Source organism: Oncorhynchus mykiss, chromosome 4 (assembly GCF_057628025.1).
Source record: "Oncorhynchus mykiss isolate SJ-2025 chromosome 4, ASM5762802v1, whole genome shotgun sequence".
Taxonomy (NCBI): Eukaryota; Metazoa; Chordata; class Actinopteri; order Salmoniformes; family Salmonidae; genus Oncorhynchus; species Oncorhynchus mykiss.
The window spans coordinates 29,529,701-29,556,479 of NC_143025.1; the positions used below are offsets into that span (position 1 = coordinate 29,529,701).

A 26,779-nucleotide genomic window follows, 5' to 3' on the forward strand; every position below is an offset into this window, starting at 1 on the left:
ATGTTCCTATCTTGACTAGTTTAATCGAGTGGGTTAGGTCTGCTCTATATCAAATTAGCATACCCCCTGAGTCTCCTCCCTGTTTCACCTGGTAGTTTGGTGGATGGGACGACCAGCTCTCTGTAACCGAGAGGGCAAAAAGTGGGGTTGTCTCCTTTATACCATGTTTCTTGTAGGATGACAATGTCTGTATTCCAATTTCTTAAAAAAGTTTGGGTTCCAGCTATTTATGCCAAAGGCAGATGACCTCAGACCTTGTATATTCCAGGACGAGATAGTAAAAGCTTTGTGTTCCATAGTGTCTAGTGTTGTTTTTGTGTGATTTAGTCTCTCTCTCTCTATCCCCCCTCTCCCTCCCTCTTTCAACACTAGGCCAATGTTCCGATCCTAACAGCCAACCTGTGGCCTCTCCCCTAAGAGCTTCCTCTGATTCTTCCACCAGGTCTGGCAACACCAGTAACATCAGCCATCAGAACCACGCACTGACTGACTGACTGAATGACCCAACTCCCTCTTCCTCCAGTAAAGAACAGTCACAGTGCAGACAGACAGCAGGCATGTTTTCCCAGATCAGGTCTCCTGCGGTCACCTTAGCCTGCCAAGTCATTCAGCCACTTCCTCTCCACAGCCCAGCTCTGTTAATGCAGTTCTGAGATAGCGTCGACAGGAGCGCTTTCAGTAACACTACTAATCAAGGCACCGTCCCACAGATCCATAGCTAAGAGGTCAAGGCAATGTGACGCATTAATAACAGGTGTAGGCCTATGTAATGGTTGAGATGCATGAATGCAACAGTACTGTACATCCTCTTAGGCCATCACTAAAACACATTTCTTCCCTCTGAATACAATACAGCCGTTGAAGCAGAACAAGACTGTAATCGTCGTTGGTCCGGTCTATTGAAAACATCAGTCAAAACAGACACCTGTTATGACATCAGTCAAAACAGACACCCAGACACCTTATTGGGCTGCAGTGAAATGAGATCCATTGCATGATAGAGTTTCGTTTCACATGGAGAGATGTAGAGCCAAGACAGTAGGGTCATAGTTTCCATTCAGTCCCCGTTGGATTCACGGCAATTTCACTAAACTACTCAATGGCAAACTCAATCAAAGTTACATTGGAGTCCTCAAATCAAATCCAGCAAATATAAAAAACGACTTTTACACCAGAGGCAGTAAAAGTCACACAGCAGGATCCCTTTTCAAAGGCAACAGACAGATACTGTAGAACCACCGCTTCAACATTGTGCAACAGCATGCCGTTTAAAGACCATGGAAAAAAACTTGAAAAGGTAACAGGAACGTGTGCAGGGGAACAAATGAGAGGCGGTGACCCTTGCCGTGAGGTCAGAGGTTAAAGATCAAGAGTGGCCAGTGCTTTAGTTTGTCAGCCAACACTTCTACAGGTCACCAGGGGACAGAAAAGGATCTAACCTCGGGTACGGCACAACGCAGTACACTGTCCCGCCGCACGCTTCACAGTGGCGGGAGATAACTGTTTTAGGCAGCCTGTCCATGTCATTACTCTGGAAAAACTCACTCAAGGAAGCAGCTTTACGGAGATCCTGCTATTTGCCGAAACTCAATCCGGGACACAGCGCAAAATATAGCGAAACAATGTAAATGTGTCAACACGTCGTTCTGATCCCAGCTTTACTCAAACAACAGGGCTCCGTTCACATCACTCCCAGAGAGCCTCACCCAGACCAGACCAACCTTTCTGTTGTTTACCTGTCAGTGTCTGTCTCCTCCTCTATACTCGCCGCTCTGGAAGCATAGAGGACATCGTCAACATTTAGTAAGTGTTACAGAGACATGCATCTAAAAGGGGGATTCAGAAACTCAACGCAACAATGCACATGCGATGTACAAAGCACAGAGCATGAGCCCTACATAACATTCATGCATCACATAAGCCCAGTCTTAGGCCACGTCACAAATACGTCAGTCTCAGACCCCATCATGACTATAACGTCCCTCCTCACTAATGTACAAGACATATATCATGCCTGAACCACTAAATCAAATTAACCAAGATCAGAAGCTTCATACACTTCCATCTATAGACAGACCTGACTGAGCGACAGCAAGTAGCAACGCGCATGCCCCGCCCACCTGTGGAGCGGTCTTTTTCAGCCATCTACTTCCTGTGTTTGAGGGTTGCAAAATCCACTTCAATCTCTCTGGATTAACTGCTTTCATTTGACTCCTAAGACTTCCTTTATACTCTTGAATGTTGTTTTCACCCGTTAATGTTACGACCGCGGAAATGTTTAATGACCTGTCAGACACACCCCGGTAATGGCTGAAATGGGCTCAATGGAATACGTTGTGTTACCTTCGTCTGGGATTTAACGCACCGTCTCGACAGTTACCTCACAAGAAAGATAACTTATTTTTTGATGTGTGTTGATTTTTGGTGGAATTGAAAAAAGTTAGAATTTAATACAGTTTTTGTAAACAGAAATCTTTACAAATTAGATGTGCTGAAATGAAAGCAACTCCCGAAAATGAACACTCTGATTATAGTGATTTTATGTCTGATCTCACAAACAATGTAAAGTATGTGTAGATAGGTGTAATCTAGAGCCAGGCGTGTTGACTTTTAATCCAATTTTACCCTGCTATTTGTTTCAAGACGCTTTGTATTGTAGCTGCGACAGACAAAGATATATAATTAAGCAAACTTTACTAGGCATGTTGTCAAACAGCACATCCAGTACATGAATAATGTAAGTAACAATTGGCTTCCGTTTCCTGTGTAACATTAATATTGCTACATGTTCTCTTTTTTTTTACAACAAAAGCAGACTATACCTAACTTTGGCTTGTAGTCCATGCCTGTAGTAAACTGGAATGTGAACTGAATGTTTGTTTACTGCCTCTGACTGTCCATTACATTATTATTATTATTTTTACCTTCACACAAAGTCTTTCAGGTCTATAGATCTTCGGATGGCCCTATCAGACCTTGTGTGGGGAGTGTTGATTACACCAGGAGGTGCTTACCTGAGATGTTAGGATCGTCTTGCTGAGGTGCAGCGTTCACCTCTAGGTTGTGTTCAGCACCCTGCTGGGCGTCAGCTGGTGCTCTGTTTACTGGCTCTGTGCCAGGCTCTTCAACAGTGGGGAAGTCCTCCTCTATTTCTCTGCTCTTCCTCAGGTGTCGCATGTTCCTCCTGAAGACTTGTTCCTGTTCTGTCTTCACCCCGTAGGACCTTTGCTCCACAGGTCTGACTACTGTGGCCCTCTGCCACCACTGTTTCTGTCCTGTGAGTGGCTGAATTCTCACCCTGTCATCTCGTTGCAGCTCTGTGAGGTCCTTAACATAGGTGTCGTAGTACTTTGCCTGTCTCTGCTGTCTTTCTTTGAACTTCTCCGGCTGACAGTTTGCCATCACCGGTCCCAGAAGATTTTCGCTCATTATAAATAGTGTCTTTGTACGTCTTCCCATGAGCGCCATGGCAGGGCTGCTGTCTGTTCCTTGTGAAGGCTATTTCTGTGACACAGCAGGGCCAGGTATGGGTCAGCACCGGCTCTCTTTGCTTTTGCCATCAGTCTTTTGGCTGTTTTCACTACCGATTCCACTTTCCCATTACTTTGCGGGTATCCTAGAGACAATGTTTTGTGTGTAAAGTCCCAAGCCTTGCTGAAACTTTGGAACTCGTCTGAAGAGAACTAGGGACCATTGTCTGAGTAAAGGATGTCAGGTATCCCACAGTGTGCAAAGTGTGTCTTCCTTGTGACAGGGTTTTCGAATGATCGTTTTCGACTGTGTGTTCTCCAAATGGTCCACCTCCCAGAAGTTGAAGAGATAATCAACTGTGACCATGTAGTCTCTGTTGTTGAACTGGAACAGGTCAGTCCTTATTTTTTCCCAGGGACTCTTTGATGCTTGTGTGGCCTCAGCGTCTCTTTCTGCTGCTTCACACCCCATGCAGTGCAGGTGCTACATTGAGTCATTGTAACGAATACTCTGTGAGAAAAATACGTAGATTCACGAGCAGACCACGGCAGATGTTTATTAAGCCTTCGCAGAAGGCATGAATCGTGGTCACAGGCAGGCAATGGTCAAACACAGGTAGGCAGTCAAAAACAAACAATACCTCATAACCATACAAACTAAATAGGGAGCTGATGAGACCAGGTGAGAAACCAACACAGGTGAAATCAATTAACAAAAAGGAAAGACTGGGCTACGTTCCAGAACACAAAGAAAAAGAACACAAGGTTGCCTAAGAAAAGAAAAGCAGAACCTTACAGACATGTATGTTGTCAGCTGTGCATTCATGCCCAGCCAGTAGACACACTCGCAAACTCTTCTCAGACATTCCTCGATTCCTATGTGTGAGGAATTGATTCTCTGCATTATCTCCTACCTGAGGGCAGTAGGCACAACGACTCGCTCACCTCTAAAGAGAACTCCATTTTGCACACTCAGCTCATCTCTGTTGTGAAAATACATGGCTATTTCCAAGGGTACATGTTCTTTCACTTCAGGCCACCCCTGCAGGATAACATGTTTCAGTGTCTGGAGCTCCCGGTCCAGCTCAGTGGGTCTCTGGATGGCCTTTAGTCTCTGGCTTGACACAGGGTGGTAGTGTATCATATTGACTGATTCCACTTCGACCTCCACAGGGCCTCTGTTGTCTTGTTCTGTGAGGTATGCCATGCTCAGGGTATCGGCCAGCACCACATGCTTTCCAGGAACGTATCGGAGACCGACCTCGTAGTTTTGGAATCTCATTAGCATGCATTTTAGTATTTTTGGTGCGCTGAGGAGAAGCTTTGTCATGATGCTCTCTAGAGGCTTTTGATCTGACTGCACTTCCACAGTTCATCCATATGTGAGTTGGTGGAACCTCTCAATGCCAAACACCACTGCAAGCAGCTCCTTCTCTATCTGTGCATACCCTTTTTCAGTCTCTGTCAGGGCTCTGCTGGCGTATGCTATTGGTTGTCCTCTCTGCATCATGGCTGCTCCTAACCCACTCTTTGAAGCATCACATTGTAGTACACGCTGCTCTGTTGGGTTGTAGTATTTCAGCACAGCGGTCTGTGCAATGGTATCCCTGATTTTATTGAAAGCCTGCTCATGTCTCTCTGACCACTCCCACAGTGGGTCCTTGTGTGTTAGCTGTCACAGTGGCTCGCAGAGCTCCGTGGTGTGGCTGCAGAACTTGGCTAAGTATTTGACCATGCCCAGGAAGCGCTGCATCCCCTGCACATCTAGGCATCTGTCTGATGGCTGTCACTTTTCCTGGGTCCACTTTCAACCCCTCTGATGTTAGCAGGTGTCCAATGTAGGGCACTTCCTTCAGCCTGAGCTGCAGCTTCTCCGGATTCAGCTTGATATTGAGCTTCCTGCATCTGTCCAGGAGCATTCTCAGGTTTTTGAAATGGTCCAGAGTCGCCGCTTCAATGTTGCCTCCTTCGCCCACAATCAGGATGTCATCTGCAATGATTTTGACTCCTGGAAGACCTTACATTGCCTGGTTCAACTTCCTCTGGAAGGTCTCTGGGGCTGGACTGATTCCCATTGGCATGCGCAGCCACTTGAAGCGTCACATGGGAGTAGAGAACATGGTGAGATAGCTGATTCCTCCTCCAGTTCCACATGCCAAAATCTGTTTTTACATCACAAACAGAGAACACGCGTGCTCTGTTCAGATCTGGCAGCACGTCTTCAATAGTGGGAAGTGGGTAATGGCTCCTCTTGAGCGCCTTGTTGAGAGGTTTTGGATCAAGACACACTCTTAGTTACCCAGACGGTTTCTTCACTACGATCAGGCTGCTAATTCAATCTGTGCTTTTTTCAACTGCTTTTATCATCCTTCTTTCCTCTAGACCACTGAGCTCCTATTTGAGTGGTTTATATAGTGCTACTGGCACTCTTCTCTTCGGCAGCTGGACGGGCTCCTCTCGCTCATCCACTTCCAGCTTCAGTTTGTCGGGGAAGCATCCATCTCCCTGGAATACATCAGAGTAGTCCTGTTTAATTTGCTCTTTAGTCCAGGATCCTGTTGTTTTCTCGATGGCCAGAATGTTGTGGTGCTGCACAGTAATCAACTCCATTGCCTGGATAGCCTTACTGCCTAGAATGGGCCTGAGCACGTTCTTGTTGACTGTGTGCACTTCCCCAGTGGCGTCAGAGTGTTCTTGTTATACATCACCAATACCTGACTGTAGGGCTCTAGGTGACTGTCTTTTGCGAGGTTTGCAGGGATAACATTACAACTAGCACCACAATCTAGCTGAAATCTGACTGACTCTTTTTTGTTGACCAGCATTGTTATAAAGAGAGTCGCATTGGGGTCTGTGGTTTTCTCCTGCACCACGTTGATGCTCTCTGACTTTGGCCCTAGTGTGATGCAGAGAACATCCTCACCGTTCTTTAAGTCAGAGGGTCTCACAAATCTCTCTGCCTTTTTCCCAAATGAGATAATACAGTAGCTTCACTTTGTAGTCATCAGGTTTTTCTCCCATTGTAAGAGCCATGTACAAATTGAATTCCTCTTTACATCTTTTCCAGGTCAGTGCTAAATTACAATCATCATCAAAGTCTATGTTTCCTGGAGGTTTCTGTGCATTTTCCATGGCGATTTCTTTGTAGAATGGAATGTTAGCTACTCACGAATCTGCTTGTATCCAATAGCCAGCAAGCTGTTAGCATAGAGTCACTCACGATAGCCAGCTAACGTTTCCGTTCGGCACGATGACTAGCTTGTAAACGCGGCACAAACTGCTGCCTGGGATATATTCTTAATTTACATTGATGAGATCCAGGTTCTTTTGAGAACCGCTGTCACCATGTTTCAATATGCTTTGTGTTGTAGTCACAACAGACAAAGGTATATAATTAAGCAAACTTTACTAGGCATGTTGTCAACCAGCACACGAATAAGGTAAGTAACAATTGGCTTCCGTTTCCTGTGTAACATCAATATGAGTAACCTCAATATTGCTACACTATTGACATGCTTGTTGAGGTATGCAGTGCAGGTAAATGCTGGAAGTGTGGACAGAGCCTGTGTTTGGTGTTTCCAGCCTGGTATATTTATGCAAATGCACATATCATTTTCTTTATTTAACAAAAAATATTTAAAAAAAAATACCTGATACAGTGAGAAAATGTATATAAACTCTGCAAAAAAAGAAATGTCCTCTCACTGTCAACTGCGTTTATTTTCAGCAAATTTAACGTGTAAATATTTGTATGAACATAACATGTTAATAATGTGTCCCTGAACAAAGGGGGGGTCAAAATCAAAAGTAACAGTCAGTATCTGGTGTGGCCACCAGCTGCATTAAGTACTGCAGTGCATCTCCTCCTCATTGACTGCACCAGATTTGCCAGTTCTTGCTGTGAGATGTTACCCCACTCTTCCACCAAGGCACCTGCAAGTTCCCTGACATTTCTGGGGGGAATGGCCCTAGCCATCACCCTCCGGTCCAACAGGTCCCAGACATGCTCAATGGGATTGAGATGCAGGCTCTTGCTGGCCATGGCAAAACACTGACATTACTGTCTTGCAGGAAATCACACACAGAATGAGCAGTATGGCTGGTGGTATTGTCATGCTGGAGGGTCATGTCAGGATGAGCCTGCAGGAAGGGTACCACATGAGGGAGGAGGATGTCTTCCCTGTAACGCACAGCGTTGAGATTGCCTGCAATGACAACAAGCTCAGTCCGATGATGCTGTGACAGACCATGACGGACACTCCACCTCCAAATCAATCCCACTCCAGAGTACAGGCCTCGTTGTAACTAGAGGTCGAAGATGAATCGGAATGGCCGATTAATTAGGTTTTCAAGTTTTCATAACAATCGAAAATTGGTCATTTTGGACGCCGAATCCAACCATCACCCCTAGTGAGACAAAACCGCGACTCGTCAGTGAAGAGCACTTTTTGCCAGTCCTGTCTGATCAAGCAACGGTGGGTTTGTGGTGAGGACCTGCCTTACAACAGGCCTACAAGCCCTCAGTCCAGCCTCTCTCAGCCTATTGTGGACAGTCTGAGCACTGATGGAGGGATTGTGCGTTCCTGGTGTAACTTGGGGCAGTTGTTGTTGCCATCCTGTACCTGTCCCTCAGGTGTGATGTTCGGATGTACCGATCCTGTGCAGATGTTGTTACACGTGGTCTGCCACTGCGAGAACGATGAGCTGTCCGTCCTGTCTCCCTGTAGTGCTGTCTTAGGCGTCTCACAGTACGGACATTGCAATTTATTGCCCTGGCCACATCTGCAGTCCTCATGCCTCGTTGCAGCATGCCTAAGGCACGTTCACGCAGATGAGCAGGGACCCTGGGCATCTTTCTTTTGGTGTTTTTCAGAGTCATTAGAAAGGCCTCTTTTAGTGTCCTACGTTTTCATAACTGTGACCTTAATTGCCTAAGCTGTTAGTGTCTTAATGACCGTCCACGGGTGCATGTTCATTAATTGTTTATGGTTCACTGAACAAGCATGGGAAACAGTGTTTAAACCCTTTACAATGAAGATCTGTGAAGTTATTTGGATTTCTACGAATTAACTTTGAAAGACAGGGTCCTGAAAAAGGGACATTTCTTTTTTTGCTGAGTTTATGAGTGCATTGTATGATTTTCTTTTTTACATTTGACAATAAATTGAATTCCCACCAAAATCCCTGGGGCCTCATTTATCAAGCTTAGGCACACATTTGTGCGTAAACCCTGCGTGGAATCATTTCAAGTCAAATTCAATCAAATCTATTTCTAAAGCCCTTTTTACATCAGCCGATGTGAGATTGATCAATATGAATGTTTGCTTGAGAGTGTGCGCACAGACATGACATTGCGTATGCACAGTGCAAGGTGGTGGAATAAGGGAACTGCTTGTGAAGGGGAAACATATATTGAAAATGTGTGAAATTGTGAGTTATAATTAAATAATTTTTCAATTTCATTGTATTTCCATTGTGATTTCATGCAACATATCTTGACATGCTATTTAATTAGACCACATCAGTGCATTTGTTACAATAATAATCCATATAAAGTACAGTCATTTGATAAATGAGAGGTACGTGTGAAAGTGAAACCATTGTAGAAACACTATAAAAGACTGAGATAATGGGAAATTGAATCAGCGATGTCTGATCTTGCTCTTTTGGAAAATTTGGCAAATGTTGTATTTTGCAGAGAGCATGTTTTTAGAGACAGGTGGGACATTTTCTGCAGATTGTACCGATTGGCTCATCAGATATCGTTTCCAAAAAAACTGTCTCATAGGATTTTTGCGAGGATTTAAGACCTACTTTAAAAAGGCAAACACGCGCCATTCCTGTGCACATCCAAGTGCTATCCACCCTTGGGTTCTTGGCAACGGCACTTTTCAGCGGGAGTTTGTCAATCGGCATCTCACAGCCCTCGATGAGCCAATGTATGGGATGAAATCATCAGCAAAATGAACAGCAACACTTACAATTTCTATACACCATTGTACAACAGGTTGATGTCAAGAGGTGTTTCTTTGCCATGATGCCATCATTGGGTTCCCAAATATGAACGGACCAATAGACTGCACCCACATCGCCATAAAATCACCATCCCAAAACGATTGAAACTATATTGAACAGAAAAGGTTTCCATTGTTTACGTGCAGGTAAAAGGTTATGTGATGCGCAAAAGACGCTGCTGAATGTGGTGGCAACAATGTTAGCTTAGCGCTGAGGATGGACGGCTTAATGGTGAGTGTTGTCTACTCAGGTGAAGTATATTTGCCATTGCTAAAGTAACTTCATTGTCCTCATGGTCCTCTCTTTGTGGCTACAACTGAGCGAGCCAAATAAAACCTTTTGGCTGTACTCAATCTCTGACACTAGCACCTCTATTTCCATCTCTGAAATGTTTTTATTTGTTTGGTTTTGAACAACGGTTGGTATTTATCAATGGTGATTGTTACGTGCGTAACAGTGATCTCCCATCGGTGTGCATATGACCCTTGTTAAATCACACTTTTTTCAATGTGGTAGTATTTTGAATAGTTACTACTCTATATTGATCAATTAAGCCACTGAACGTTTAATTCAGTCAATATCTAATGGATTATTTAAATCCTAAAAATTTGGATTATCTTCATCCATCTCCTAACTGTTGCATTTAAAAAAAAAACATTGATGACCATTGCTACAGCAAGCCCTGCAACAGGGACAGTCACAATTTTTACCTTTATTTATCTAGGCAAGTCAGTTAAGAACAAACAAATCTTATTTACAATGTCCGTAGAGAACAGTGGATTAACTGTTTTGTTCAGGGGCAGAACGACAGATTTTTTACCTCGTCAGCTCTGGGATACGATCCAGCAACCTTTCGGTTACTGGCCCAACGCTCTAACCGCTAGCCTACCTGCCACCCCAAATAACAACATACAAAAGCCATACAAAGACCATCAAAGCTCTACAGCCCTGTAACATCACAGACATCATACCCGCTGCCTACACTATAATACACACAGGGAGGCTACAGGGAGGCCATACAGACAGAGCAGGGGTCCTGGGCGTGCACACAGGAGTCATACAAAGACAATAGGAGCCATCCAACAGAACAGAAGCCATACAAACAGATCCGTTTTGAGCCGCAAAGCAGCTGCCAGCCAGGCCATCTCTGGCACATAAACACAGCACTGACATGGCACTGACACCATAAAGAGACCGGAATGCTTTTGTTCTCAATGCTGGGATTCCCCTTTCAAAAGCTGAAAACACCCAGCTCCCTGATCAACAATCCAATCCCTTACTATGGGAATCATGATGCCGGCTCAATCAGCCATCTATGACAAGGGTGATGGCAGGATGGGTGTACTCACAGTTTGGGCTTGTTGGGCAGCGGAGGGGCTTCCTTCACCGGGGGTGGAGACATCTTGGCTGGGTCTAGGAAGTCTGGCCGGGGCTCTGGTGGAGGCAGGCCGAAGGAGGGCTGAGGCTGGCCCTCCATGTTGGGGTACATGTGGGAGTGCGGCAGGGCTGACACACTGGGCCAGATCTCTAGCTCGTTGACATGGAAACCCTCTGCGCTGGCACTGGGTGGGGTCTTGGGCGGTACCTCCAATAGGCTGATCTCTGTGGGCGGGGGTGGGGGGAAGGCCTGGGCATCCTCGAAGACAGAGTTATCGCCGGATGCCACACCGTCCCTGTCCGATTCGTACACCGCTAGAGGGAGAGAGACCAGGAGAGAGTAGAGGTTTACCCCCAGCAGAGCCCTACCCCCTCCCCTTCACAGTGCACTAGCATATCCTCCCCTCCCCTTTTCCTAACATAGTACACTAATATTACCTCCAGCAGAGCCCAGCTGACCCCCATCCTCACATACCCCACTAACATGGCAGCTCTAAATTAAGTTAGAATGTGATCTAAAGTAGCAGCTGGGTCTAGTCAGCCTGTTTGTCTTGAGGAGCTCTTGATGTAATCCCTGTTTATTTGGCCTGTGGATTTCCTCTGATTGCGTGGTGAACTGAGAGTACACAGAGAGAATAAACACTCCTCCCTTCTCCCACAGAGATATATAGTGCTCACGACCTAACTAGCCTATTTCTTCCTCCTCTCTCCTTCTTTTCTTCTCATCCTCATATAGATCAAAGATTATCCAGGATAATGAAGAGGACCAGAGGAAATACCACACAGGGATCCAGGTCGGAGCCAAAACCACTCGACCTCCCAGGCTGACTGCCTATTGGTAACCATTGACATGAACCAGAGGTACACGAGCCCTCGTCATTGAACCAGATGTACAGTGCATTCGGAAAGTATTCAAAACCCTAGACTTTTTCAACATTTTGTTACGTTACAGCCTTATTCCAAAATGGGTTAAATAAAAAAAAATCCTCATCCATCTACACACAAGGCCCCATAATGACAAAACGTTTTTAGAAATGTTTGCAAATGCATAAAACATTTAAAACAGAAATACCTTATTTACATAAGTATTCAGACCCTTTGCAACGAGACTCCAAATTGTGCTCAGGTGTATCCTGTTTCCATTGATCATCCTTGAGATGTTTCTACAACTTGATCGGAGTCCACCTGTGGTAAATTCAATTGATTGGACATGATTTGTAAAGGCACACAACTGTCAATGTAAGGTCCCACAGTTGACAGTGCATGTCAGAGCAAAAACCAAGCCATGAGGTCAAAGAAATTGTCCGTAGAGCTCCGAGACAGGATTGTGTTGAGGCACAGATCTGGGGAAGGGTACCAAAACATTTCTGAGGCATTGAAGGTCCCCAAGAACACAGTGGCCTCCATCATTCTTAAATTGAAGAAGTTTGGAACCACCAAGACTCTTCCTAGAGCTGGCCGCCAGGCCAAACTGAGCAATGGGAGGAGAAGGGCCTTGGACAGGAAGGTGACAAAGAACCCGATGGTCACTCTGACAAAGCTCCAGAGTTCATCTGTGGAAATGGGATAACCTTCCAGAAGGACAACCAACTCTACAGCACTCCACCAATCAAGCATTTATTGTAGAGTGGCCAGACAGAAGCCACTCCTCAGTCAAAGGCACATGACAGCCCGCTTGGAGTTTGCCATAAGGCACCTAAAGTCTGAATGCCGAGCGTCACGTCTGGAGGAAACCTGGCACCATCCCTACGGTGAAGCATGGTGGTGGCAGCATCATGCTGTGGGGATGTTTTTCAGCTGCAGGGACTGGGAGACTTGTCAGGATCAAGGGAATGATGAGCGGAGCAAAGTACAGAGAGATCCTTGATGAAAACCATCTCCAGAGCGCTGAGGACCTCAGACTGGGGTGAAGGTTTGCTTTCCAACAGGACAACGACCCTAAGCACACAGCCAAGACAATGCAGCAGTGGCTTCTTAACAAGTCTCTGAATGTCCTTGAGTGGCCCAGACAGAGCCTGGACTTGAACACGATCTAATATCTCTGGAGAGACCTGAAAATAGCTGTGCAGCAACTCTCTCCATCCAAACTGACAGAGCTTGTGAGGATCTGCAGAGAAGAATGGTAGAAACTCCCCAAATACAGGTGTGCCAAACTTGTAGCGTCATACCCAAGAAGTACTGAGTAAAGGGTCTGAATACTTATGTAAACGTGATATTTCAGTTTGAGTTTTTTCCCCAAAAAATGTCTACAAACCTGTTTTTGCTTTGTCATTATGGGATATTGTGTGTAGATTGATGAGCAAAAAAAACGATTTAATCAATTTTAGAATAAGGCTGTAGTGTAACAAAATGTGGAAAAAGTCAAAGGGTCTGAATACTTTCCCGAATGCGCTGTACAGTACCAAAACTCTGCATAAACACTGTGCCAACTACAACATTTAAAGTTGAAGTCAATTACACTAAAGGCAAATTCACCTATAAGTTGCTACAAGTTATACAAACTGTCCTGATGGTACATTTTCTGTAACTGTGAATACAATAATGATGGTAACTCACCTGTGGGAGTGTTGAAGGCCCCTCCAGTAACAGAGAGTTGGGCTGTGCTGCTGACGGAGCCGTAAAGGTTGGTTGCAGTGCAGCAGAACTGACCTCCATCGTCAGGGAAGGCCTCAGCTATCACCAGCGTACATATCTCCTCTGGAAGAAACAATTACAATTCTCATCAAATCACTGTGGTAGCAGTGACACAGTGTTACAGCTAACAACTAATATATATATTTCTGGTGGTCAGTATAAGGACAGTTGTATGGCTGAAAGAGAAGTGTGTAAAATTTGAATGAGACAGACGCTGACTCTTTTAGACAGGTTTACTGTAATAGACATTTACAGAGCCACAGAAAAGAGTGGCAGGTTTACTATCCATATGTTTGTAGTTGGAGGTAAGACAGACATATGATAGACTGTTAGACATATGGTATGTACATGTTAGACAGGAGACTGACAGTTAGATGTGACTCACTGCCAAGGAAGAGACTAAAGAGCAGACATGGTTGGAGGGTAGAGAGACAAACTGACTGACACACACACCGCTCTGAATATGTAGGAAGTAGGAAAACACCGACCGACCGACCGACCGACCGACCGACCGACCGACCGACCGACCGACCGACCGACCGACCGACCGACCGACCGACCGACCGACCGACCGACCGACCGACCGACCGACCGACCGACCGACCGACCGACCGACCGACCGACCGACCGACCGACCGACCGACCGACCGACCGACCGACCGACCGACCGACCGACCGACCGACCGACCGACCGACCGACCGACCGACCGACCGACCGACCGACCGACCGACCGACCGACCGACCGACCGACCGACCGACCGACCGACCGACCGACCGACCGACCGACCGACCGACCGACCGACCGACCGACCGACCGACCGACCGACCGACCGACCGACCGACCGACCGACCGACCGACCGACCGACCGACCGACCGACCGACCGACCGACCGACCGACCGACCGACCGACCGACCGACCGACCGACCGACCGACCGACCGACCGACCGACCGACCGACCGACCGACCGACCGACCGACCGACCGACCGACCGACCGACCGACCGACCGACCGACCGACCGACCGACCGACCGACCGACCGACCGACCGACCGACCGACCGACCGACCGACCGACCGACCGACCGACCGACCGACCGACCGACCGACCGACCGACAGACAGACAGACAGACAGACAGACAGACAGACAGACAGACAGACAGACAGACAGACAGACAGACAGGTGTTGAGAGATGTCTGTAGTGTGACTCACAGGGCTTTTGTGAGAGCTTGGCGGTAACACCTGATGTATCTTATTAGTCACACCATCTCAGACTGGAAAAAGTCTGTGTGTAAATATGTGTGTGAGAGTTTGTGTACTCCTGTCAGAGTTTAGTAGGGATTCCCTCTTAATGTGCCAGACTGTAGTTTTAAGGCCTTACACCCTTTTTCATCAAATCCAGGTGAACAGGAGATGACATCATCCCAGTGCAAAAGTGACAGCACAGACTGACACAACAGATAGATTGAGGACGATTTGGATGGATGGTGGAGCTGACAGGAGTTGACATATGGCGGGACATTGTTGATGACAACAACATGACTGAAAATGACATATGGAGGAAGTGAGGTTCCTCTTACCTGGCTCTGCTGCAGACCGTGGCTCTGTGTTTCACATGATATCAAAGGAAGCAAGGGAGAGGAGGTAAAGAACAGAGAGAGGGAGGGAGTTAGACTCATAAGTCACAATCCTTTTTTTTACTCGTCAATGCTATGTGGGTCTAACTCTGGGTCCAGCCACCACCAATAAGTATTCTGACTCTACTGAGAATGTCTCACTTTTCTGCAGGATGCGGAAGTCTGGAGAGTCCTGGATAACCTGTCCCTGTCTGAACCACTGGACCTGCAGAGGAGGACTGCCTCGAACCCTGCACTCCAAAACCACCACCTGACCCTCTGACGCCTGGGCATCCTGTAAGAGCTGGATGGGGAGAGAGAGAGAGACAGAGAGAGAGAGAGAGACAGAGAGAGAGACAGAGAGAGAGAAAGTTAGTTGCAGGAAGGGAGAGAATTAAGGTGAGATAGATTAAATGGAGATGGGGGGGCGAGGTAAAGAAGAGAATGTATAGGAGAAAGGGTCCGGGGTAGACACATGAGAGAGAGAGAGGAGGAGAAAGGGTCCGGGGTAGACACATGAGAGAGAGAGGAGGAGAAAGGGTCCGGGGTAGACACATGAGAGAGTGAGAGGAGGAGAAAGGGTCCGGGGTAGACACATGAGAGAGAGAGGAGGAGAAAGGGTCCGGGGTAGACACATGAGAGAGTGAGAGGAGGAGAAAGGGTCCGGGGTAGACACATGAGAGAGAGAGGAGGAGAAAGGGTCCGGGGTAGACACATGAGAGAGTGAGAGGAGGAGAAAGGGTCCGGGGTAGACACATGAGAGAGAGAGGAGGAGAAAGGGTCCGGGGTAGACACATGAGAGAGAGAGGAGGAGAAAGGGTCCGGGGTAGACACATGAGAGAGAGAGGAGGAGAAAGGGTCCGGGGTAGACACATGAGAGAGAGAGGAGGAGAAAGGGTCCGGGGTAGACACATGAGAGAGAGAGGAGGAGAAAGGGTCCGGGGTAGACACATGAGAGAGAGAGGAGGAGAAAGAGACGTGGGAAGGAAGAAAGGGTAAGAAAGTGGGAGAGAAGGGAATTAATGAAGACGTAGAGGAAGATGACAACACAGTGTCAGTGAGCAGAACAGAACACCACACTGTGGAGTGGGAGGCCAGCAGACACTGTCCCCATTTACAGCACTCGGTTTCACTAAAGGACAGAGCAGGGCTCTTCTCCAGACAATCCTGTGACGGCTTCTAGTGTTGCAGTCAGAGAGGCAGGAAGCCATCCATTGAGAGGCCAAGGCAGCATTGTGTTACCTCTCCAAACAGTCAACAAGTCTCACAGTGAAAGGACTCATCTATCAGCAACTGAAACTCCCTCTTTGTGTGTGGAGGAGGTCATGTGTGAGTGTGTGTCTGTATATTTTGGGACGACCTGGGTGGAATATGTGTGTGTGCGTGTGTTTACGACTCTATGTGCGACTGTTCGTGTGTGAATGTGTATGTGTTTGTCTACAGTATGTGTGTGTGTGTGTGTGTGTGTGTGTGTGTGTGACAGCGTGACAGCCAGGGTGACATCACACCCCTGACTTCACCCACTTGTTGAGATGATTAAAGCCCTTCAGCTCCTGGAGGAGGGGGTGAAGACAAACAAATGTCTTTCAGTAATGAACTGGAAAATGTAGTCTTCAGGGATGGATGGGAGTGAAACTCTCCTGTTTGATGCTCTGCCACTTACATGCCACCATCACACACACACAACCCGACACATGGCCCGAGGTGGGCTGGGGGAGAGGAGGGGAAGAGGTGTGGGTTCCAGAACAGTTAAACCAGGAGACAGGAGTGCTCCGGCCCTTCGTCTAACTGTAATGTTTGATCTGGCCCCCGCCAGGGAAAGCCACTGTCCTATCCTGTGTTATTCCAGGGAGATGGAGCATGCCATTGTCTGCACATATGTGTGTGTGATGCATAACTTTGCCATAATTCCAGATGTAGTCGTACCTTGGTGAAGATAGGGGGCGCTGTGACAGAACCATCACCATGTAGTGAAGAAACTGGACTCCGCATCTGGAGGACAAGATAATCTGACCATCAACATCCACCTTGAGAAATTGTTGTGTTTTCTTGTGTTTTCAATTTTAAGACAGATCGTATACTGCTGTGTGTGTGTGTGTGTGTGTGTGTGTGTGTCCTACCCGGTGTTGAGGTGCAGATAGGGGCTGGACCAGGGTGAAGCGGTGAGGTACGGCCTCGGGGCTCGTGGGTGAAGGTGAATGAATGGACAGGGAGATTGAAGTTGTCTTCTTCTGGGACCTGAAACAGACACCATATTAGGTCCGTTCCTCAGAGATGTCCACACGCTGACCGAGTGGCCATTTAGAGAGAGAGAGAACAAAACAGTGCAGTTAACGTATCACATTATCTGAGATAATAAAGATGTTGATGTCTAAAACACATTTCACTACTAAATACTCTTTACTTATTGCTCGCTCTTTGCAATAATGGTCTGCTCTCACACGTCTAATTCGATAGACACACAAAGTGGGCAGTTTGCACCTTATAAATGACTTTGGAGCCTATGAAAATGCCCCCCACAAGGACTAAGATGATGTCACTGAGAGTGAGAGCCAAGATGTTAATGTGTGAACAGAAGAGAGAATGAAGGCAGAGGGAGAGTTGGGAAATACACAGAGAGATACAGAGAGACAATGACAGAGAAAGATAAGAACGCGAGATAATATGAGATGAGGAACCAAGGAATTCTGCACAAATATCCTCAGTGTAGAAAGTAAAACACCAAATAATGCACGCATACCCGCTAATCATCAAAATCCAGAAAAGAGCCGTTCAATTCTACAACCACCTAAAAGGAAGCGATTCCCAAACCTTCCATAACAAAGCTATCACCTACAAAGAGATGAACCTGGAGAAGAGTCCCCTAAGCAAGCTGGTCCTGGGGCTCTGTTCACAAACACAAACAGACCCCACAGAGCCCCAGGAAAGCAACACAATTAGACCCAACCAAATTATGAGAAAACAAAAAGATAATTACTTGACACATTGGAAAGAATTAACAAAAAAACAGAGCAAACTTGAATGCTATTTTGCCCTAAACAGAGAGTACACAGTGGCAGAATACCTGACCACTGTGACTGACCCAAACTTAAGGAAAGCTTTGACTATATACAGACTCAGTGAGCATAGCCTTGCTATTGAGAAAGGCCGCCGTAGGCAGACCTGGCTCTCAAGAGAAGACAGGCTATATGCACACTGCCCACAAAATGAGGTGGAAACTGAGCTGCACTTCCTAACCTCCTGCCCAATGTATGACCATATTAGAGACACATATTTCCCTCAGATTACACAGACCCACAAAGAATTTGAAAACAAATCCAATTTTGTTTGCGTGAAATACCAGTGTGCCATCACAGCAGCAAGATTTGTGACCTGTTGCCACAAGAAAAGGGCAACCAGAGAAGACCAAACACCATTGTAAATACAACCCATATTTATGTTTATTTATTTTCCCTTTTGTACTTTCACTATTTGCAACACTGTATATAGTCTTAATATGACATGAAATGTCTCTATTCCTTTGGAACTTTTGTGAGTGTAATGTTTACTGTTCATTGTTTATTTCACTTTTGTCTATTATCTATTTCACTTACTTTGGCCATGTACAAATATGTTTCCCATGCCAATAAAGACTTTTGAATTGAATTGATTATATTACAGAAATAGCTCATAGGTAAAGAAACTGAGTGAATGAGTTTCGAGTTCTTAATGTCACGTGCACAAGTACAGTGAAATGCCTGTCTTACAAGCTCCAAGCCCAACACCGCAGTAATCAATACCAATGTAGCACAAAAAAAAATGTACATATATAAAGAGAGAGAGAGGGAGGGAGGGAGAAGGCCTGTATAAGCTTTCAGGACCAGGGCAGGCAGCCTTTACCATATTAACCCATGGGGACCTCTCATTATCTAAATGAGCCAGAGTTTCACTGGCCAGAGTAAGAAAGGTCATTATAGAGGTTTATAGGTCTAGTTAAATTAGAGCAGGCAGCTAGCCTGATTACCACCTGGAGGGCCCAGCTAACCTGGACCCTACCACAGAGTTAGGAAGGGGTTAAGGCTCACAAGGTGAGGGGTGGAGAGAGGGTCATGCTGAGACACTCGCACACACACACGCACGGAGGCACACACACGTACTGAGGCATGACTCCTGATCTGGAATTTGTCAAAGATCCTTCTCCTTCTGAGTCTGAAGATGAAGCACCTAAACAGAGGTACAGAGAGACGGGGAAACAGAGACCTTTTAGTGGAGAGTTTACATGAATTCAAATGACATTCATTTGTTTGACAGTGAGACCAGATATATTGGAGAAGTTGTACCGATGCACCACAGGAGGTTGGTGGCACCTTAATTGGGGAGGACGGGCTCCTGGTAATGGCTGGAGCAGAATTAGTGGAAACCATGTGTATGATGCCATTCCGTCTGCTCCTTTCCAGCCATTATTATGGGCCATTCTCCCCTCGGCAGCCTCCACTGCTATGCACTCACCCTCGATGTAGACCTCTGCCGAGGTGTTGTCAGCGCCGAGACTGTTGGAGGCAACGCAGGTGTAGCGTCCCGTGTCTTCCTCGAAGGCCTCAGCGATCATCAGCGTGTACAGGTCACCATCCCTCCAGATATGGACGTCAGGACAGTTGTGTAGCTCCCGCCCCTCACAGAACCATCTGGACATAACAGATGGGGGTAAGAGGGAATTTTTCGCTTAAATACCATTGCTACAAACAGCCGTAGGCCCTACCAATGTGCTGACACAAGTAAGAGCCATTGCCCAACGTAGAACAATTGAATTGATTTCAGATTCTCAGATTAGCGGTTATAATCATGACTGTGAAGAATGTGATGGAGGTCTGCCAATCAGAGTCATTAATCACCTGAGCACGGCCAAACACCTCACGAATCTGTGTTACATTGGTTTTGGGATCATTGAGATCTTTTGTAAATACAATTGGACCAACGTCACTTGTGTGCGAGTTTATTTGTGGCTACTGTGCATACTGTGGCATTTCTACATTAAGTTATGAGTCCCATTTGATTTACTTCTCTCAACACCATGTCCAGCGTAAAGAGACAAAGTCGTTTCAGACCTTTTCTCAAATATATGCTTTATACCCACACCTCTACCCTCTGGGCATGTCTGAGAGAGTGTTTCCATACCTGCTTAAACTCAGCCCTAGGGCAATGACAAAACACAGAGTTACGGGAAACAGCCCCCCCCCCCCCCCCCCCTCCCAGACGTCTGAGGTTCTGCCTGGGCTGGAGTGTGGCCTGGTGAAACCTGCCTGACTCGGTACCCCCTCACAGGGCTTCACTCACTCTGGCTTTGTTCCCCTCTCTGGGTCCCAGGAGGCATGAGACAGTCTAGTCTACCACACTAAACAGGCAAGAGACAGCCGACCACACTACAGAGGCGGTCTCATCTCTGTTTACTGAGCCAACGATCAAACCAACCACTACTGACACCACCCAACTACTTCAAACACAGCCAATGACCCCCATAACCATCTCGCTCCTTCTTCTCCATGCTTCTTCTCCATGCTCATGCCCTCCTATAAAATGAGAGCACATGCTTCTGCACAGTTAACCCGAGCAGTGAGTGGGAGGAGGAGCAGCAAGAGGACGAGCAGGAATTCAGAAGATTGCAGGAAGCACAGCTGTTCCGTTCCGCTGGTCGCAGACCTCGGGACATTCCAGCCCTCTTGGCGCGTTATATAAAATGCTATGCATTCCGCTGTTTGGCTTATTATACTTTACATTATACACTCCACCCTGCTATTAATCTACCAGCCCAGATAACCAGACAGACAGATGTCACTTCATCCCCTATGATTTACACCTGATGGTGTGGGTGTGAGAGACGCTGAGAGGAGAGAGGGATGGAGAAAGTGGAAGACAGGGCTGGGTAGAAGGAGAGTATGAACGAGTGGCGTGCCAGGCAGGCTCAGACAGAAACAACGGTGTACACGACACTGTCATTATCAAAACGGGATCGCACATCGCAATTCATTAGCACCACTGACAGCTGGATGAGCCAAAGGGGTTTAGTCATCATATTCCGACAACTGGGACTGAGATTAACAAAAGGGTTATTCCCCATCATGTGTCTTAGCATGGCTAGCAAGGCTAGTCATAACACATCCTATAAGTGGGACCACTGAATTGCTGCTACTGCCACAGCTCATACCGTAACCTCTCACTACAATAGACTTGGGAGTTGGGTCTCTTCCTTATCGCTCGATGAAGGGAAATGAGGGAAAGTTGGCAAGCTACAGCCTATCGCGTTGTGTGTTAAATGACAGGAAACAGAGCAGGGCTCAGAGATTGGGTGAAGGGCTGTTTAAGACATGCGGCCTCTAGCAGGAAGGCAGGGGGACCTCTTATCCAGCAGCAGCATGTCATCCACACAGGCAGCTGGAGGCCAAGAGTCAGCCACGCTCCAAACATCCACGGCTATCTCCACTGTACTGATAAAACAGACTGTGACCCACACACCAAGCCTTTGCACAGTGCTCTTTGACCCCAGAACATGGGTTTGCTGCTTGACATGTTTTATAGTGCTCAGTAATATCAAAGGCTTTGGTTGAGGCACAGTTACAGGGTAATAGTTCACTGAGCTGACAGCAGCAGGCAAATGAAAGTCTTGATTGTTTGAGCAATGCAATATGTCTGAGTGTTTGGGGATACATTTTTTACATTATGGCAAGAGGGAAGAAAAAAGGCCATAACATGGTTGGTTCAAATCCACCTTCTGGGAATTTGCTCTGAATGAAAAATCCCGGGGATTTGTGTTTTTTCGTTCTCAGAACTCAAACTGTTTCTTTTGAGTCACCATCTCCCTAGGGTAATCACAGTGACTCGTAGTCTTCTTCAGATTCTCAGATGCTGTCAGTTTGAAATATCCCCCACTGCAGGAACCACACTGCAGGAACCACACTGCAGGAACCACGCTGCAGGAACCACACTGCAGGAACCACACTGCAGGAACCACACTGCAGGAATCACGCTGCAGGAACCACGCTGCAGGAACCACGCTGCAGGAACCACACTGCAGGAACCACACTGCAGGAACCACACTGCAGGAACCACGCTGCAGGAACCACGCTGCAGGATCCACACTGCAGGAACCACACTGCAGGAACCACGCTGCAGGAACCACACTGCAGGAACCACGCTGCACTGCAGGAACCACGCTGCAGGAACCACGCTGCAGGAACCACGCTGCACTGCAGGAACCACGCTGCAGAAACCACGCTGCAGGAATCACGCTGCAGTGCAGGAACCACACTGCAGAAACCACGCTGCAGAAACCACGCTGCAGGAACCACACTGCAGGAACCACACTGCAGTGATCACTTCAGCTGTAGCAGAATCATTTGGACATTTGGTGGAACACCAAATTAAACACATATTGTACAGAAAACAGCATATTACGAGTCATTACATCCTTATGTTAATGTATTCACAGAGCTGTGTGCGGTAGCTGTGATGCGGAGTGATAAGGAGGGTGTGTGTGTGTATGTACAAAACATAGTGAACAGAGACCAGTAAACCAGCAGGGGAAGTGTGTTTTCCATGATCCAGACAGTCTTAGTCCAGGCCCCAAGCAGATAAAATCAACTTGTTACGGTACTGCACAAACTGAACTGTGTACTAAATACCCAAAACAAATAAAACTGGCAATCAGAGTATTCAGCAGTGGTCAGATTGAGGCTTGTTAATAATTTTCCATTGTGGTTGTGGTACAGCTCTGTCCTGCCAGCCACTCCTCCAGCTCTAAGTCTCAGTCAAACAGTGTAACACGCGATACAGCATGTGTCATACAAACTCCCTGTGTTTTATAGGCGTGAAAGGAGCATGGCTTTGGATGGATTACTGTACATTCACTAGGGTCCCGTTTGGTAGAAATGCAAAAGCTAGCCATAAAGAGGGAGAACGAGTAAAGTAGGGCAGCCAGGAGCTCAAGTTGAACCTAGCAGGCAGCCAGAGTTGCAGAGTATACGTTACCCACTCCCGACGAGCACCACAATAAAACCACATATTAATCAAACCCTAATGACCTGCTATTACGTGTAATTACTGAGTAAACTCACTTAGAGACAGGCTCCTTTTTTAATCCCCACTCCATTTAGCTCTGTTTAGCCAGGCACTGTGGAATGTGCTGAACACGACTCACTGTTCCCTCTCACTGGTCTCACTGTTCCCTCTTACTGTTCTCACTGGTCTCACTGTTCCCTCTGACTGGTCTCACTGTTCCCTCTTACTGTTCTCACTGTTCCCTCTTACTGTTCTCACTGGTCTCACTGTTCCCTCTTACTGTTCTCACTGTTCCCTCTTACTGTTCTCACTGGTCTCACTGTTCCCTCTCACTGGTCTCACTGTTCCCTCTTACTGTTCTCACTGTTCCCTCTTACTGTTCTCACTGGTCTCACTGTTCCCACTCACTGGTCTCACTGTTCCCTCTTACTGTTCTCACTGTTCCCTCTTACTGTTCTCACTGGTCTCACTGTTCCCTCTCACTGGTCTCACTGTTCCCTCTCACTGGTCTCACTGTTCCCTCTTACTGTTCTCACTGTTCCCTCTTACTGTTCTCACTGGTCTCACTGTTCCCTCTCACTGGTCTCACTGTTCCCTCTCACTGGTCTCACTGTTCCCTCTCACTGGTCTCACTGTTCCCTCTTACTGTTCTCACTGTTCCCTCTTACTGTTCTCACTGGTCTCACTGTTCCCTCTCACTGGTCTCACTGTTCCCTCTCACTGGTCTCACTGTTCCCTCTTACTGTTCCCTCTTACTGTTCTCACTGTTCCCTCTCACTGGTCTCACTGTTCCCTCTTACTGGTCTCTCTCACTGGTCTCACTGTTCCCTCTTACTGGTCTCACTGTTCCCTCTCACTGGTCTCACTGTTCCCTCTCACTGGTCTCACTGTTCCCTCTTACTGGTCTCACTGTTCCCTCTCACTGGTCTCACTGTTCCCTCTCACTGTTCCTTCTTACTGTTCTCACTGTTCCCTCTCACTGGTCTCACTGTTCCCTCTCACTGGTCTCACTGTTCCCTCTTACTGTTCTCGCTGTTGCCTCTCACTGGTCTCACTGTTCCCTCTCGCTGGTCTCACTGTTCCCTATTACTGGTCTCACTGTTCCCTCTTACTGTTCTCACTGTTCCCTCTTACTGTTCCCTCTTACTGTTCCCGCTGTTTCCTCTTACTGTTCTCACTGTTCCCTCGTACTGCTCTCACTGATCCCTCTTACTGTTCCCTCTTACTGTTCTCACTGTTCCCTCTTACTGTTCTCACTGTTCCCTCGTACTGCTCTCACTGTTCCCTCTTACTGTTCCCTCTTACTGTTCTCACTGTTCCCTCTTACTGTTCTCACTTTTCCCTCTCGCTGTTCTCACTGTTCCCTCTTGCTGCTCTCACTGTTCTCACTGCATCCTCTTACTGTTCTCACTGTTCCCTCTTACTGTTTTCACTGTTCCCTCTTACTGTTTTCACTGTTCTCACTGTTCCCTCTTACTGTTCTCACTGGTCTCACTGTTCCCTCTCACTGGTCTCACTGTTCCCTCTTACTGTTCTCACTGGTCTCACTGTTCCCTCTCAATGGTCTCACTGTTCCCTCTTACTGTTCTCACTGTTCCCTGTTACTGTTCTCACTGGTCTCACTGTTCCCTCTCACTGGTCTCACTGTTCCCTCTCACTGGTCTCACTGTTCCCTCTTACTGTTCTCACTGTTCCCTCTTACTGTTCTCACTGGTCTCACTGTTCCCTCTCACTGGTCTCACTGTTCCCTCTCACTGGTCTCACTGTTCCCTCTTACTGTTCTCACTGTTCCCTCTTACTGTTCTCACTGGTCTCACTGTTCCCTCTCACTGGTCTCACTGTTCCCTCTCACTGGTCTCACTGTTCCCTCTTACTGTTCCCTCTTACTGTTCTCACTGTTCCCTCTCACTGGTCTCACTGTTCCCTCTTACTGTTCCCTCTCACTGGTCTCACTGTTCCCTCTCACTGGTCTCACTGTTCCCTCTTACTGGTCTCACTGTTCCCTCTCACTGGTCTCACTGTTCCCTCTCACTGTTCCTTCTTACTGTTCTCACTGTTCCCTCTCACTGGTCTCACTGTTCCCTCTCACTGGTCTCACTGTTCCCTCTTACTGTTCTCGCTGTTGCCTCTCACTGGTCTCACTGTTCCCTCTCGCTGGTCTCACTGTTCCCTATTACTGGTCTCACTGTTCCCTCTTACTGTTCTTACTGTTCCCTCTTACTGTTCTCACTGTACCCTCTTACTGTTCCCTCTTACTGTTCCCGCTGTTTCCTCTTACTGTTCTCACTGTTCCCTCTTACTGTTCTCACTGTTCCCTCGTACTGCTCTCACTGTTCCCTCTTACTGTTCCCTCTTACTGTTCTCACTGTTCCCTCTTACTGTTCTCACTGTTCCCTCTCGCTGTTCTCACTGTTCCCTCTTGCTGCTCTCACTGGTCTCACTGTATCCTCTTACTGTTCTCACTGTTCCCTCTTACTGTTTTCACTGTTCCCTCTTACTGTTTTCACTGTTCTCACTGTTCCCTCTTACTGTTCTCACTGGTCTCACTGTTCCCTCTCACTGGTCTCACTGTTCCCTCTTACTGGTCTCACTGTTCCCTCTCACTGGTCTCACTGTTCCCTCTCACTGGTCTCAGTGTTCCCTCTTACTGGTCTCACTGTTCCCTCTCACTGGTCTCACTGTTCCCTCTCACTGGTCTCACTGTTCCTTCTTACTGGTCTCACTGTTCCTTCTTACTGGTCTCACTGTTCCCTCTCACTGGTCTCACTGTTCCCTCTCACTGGTCTCACTGTTCCCTCTTACTGTTCTCGCTGTTGCCTCTCACTGGTCTCACTGTTCCCTCTCGCTGGTCTCACTGTTCCCTATTACTGGTCTCACTGTTCCCTCTTACTGTTCTTACTGTTCCCTCTTACTGTTCTCACTGTTCCCTCTTACTGTTCCCTCTTACTGTTCCCGCTGTTTCCTCTTACTGTTCTCACTGTTCCCTCGTACTGCTCTCACTGATCCCTCTTACTGTTCCCTCTTACTGTTCTCACTGTTCCCTCTTACTGTTCTCACTGTTCCCTCGTACTGCTCTCACTGTTCCCTCTTACTGTTCCCTCTTACTGTTCTCACTGTTCCCTCTTACTGTTCTCACTGTTCCCTCTTACTGTTCTCACTGTTCCCTCTCGCTGTTCTCACTGTTCCCTCTTGCTGCTCTCACTGTTCCCTCTTGCTGCTCTCACTGTTCCCTCTTGCTGCTCTCACTGTTCCCTCTTGCTGCTCTCACTGTTCTCACTGTATCCTCTTACTGTTCTCACTGTTCCCTCTTACTGTTTTCACTGTTCCCTCTTACTGTTTTCACTGTTCTCACTGTTCCCTCTTACTGCTCTCACTGTTCTCACTGTATCCTCTTACTGTTCTCACTGTATCCTCTTACTGTTCTCACTGTTAACTCTTACTGTTTCCTCTTACTGTTCTCACTGTTAACTGTTACTGTTTCCTCTTACTGTTCTCACTGTTCCCTCTTACTGTTCTGACTGTTCTCACTGTTCCCTCTCGCTGTTCTCACTGTTCTCACTGTATCCTCTTACTGTTCTCACTGTTCCCTCTTACTGTTCTCACTGTTCCCTCTTACTGTTCTCACTGTTAACTCTT

General features: G+C 47.1%; 1 protein-coding gene across 25 annotated transcripts in view; it reads right to left on the reverse strand.

Moving 5' to 3' along the window:
- Positions 1-26,779, reverse strand: part of LOC110521652 (palladin) — a 122,580-nt gene that overhangs the window by 44,911 nt on the left and 50,890 nt on the right. For 8 of the 25 annotated variants that reach the window (XM_090231752.1, XM_090231747.1, XM_090231751.1 and 5 more), the window contains 8 exons: positions 19,601-19,776; positions 19,249-19,315; positions 17,233-17,350; positions 17,039-17,104; positions 15,275-15,416; positions 15,077-15,100; positions 13,419-13,559; positions 10,835-11,177 (listed from right to left, as the gene is read on the reverse strand). In XM_090231752.1, coding sequence (XP_090087878.1) covers positions 10,835-11,177; positions 13,419-13,559; positions 15,077-15,100; positions 15,275-15,416; positions 17,039-17,104; positions 17,233-17,350; positions 19,249-19,315; positions 19,601-19,776 — 1,077 coding nt within the window. Of the gene's footprint in view, positions 1-1,736; positions 1,773-10,834; positions 11,178-13,418; positions 13,560-15,076; positions 15,101-15,274; positions 15,417-17,038; positions 17,105-17,232; positions 17,351-19,248; positions 19,316-19,600; positions 19,777-26,779 lie in introns of all 25 variants that reach the window. The other 17 variants (XR_016495197.1, XM_036969027.2, XM_036969023.2 and 14 more) reach the window with 3 other exon arrangements.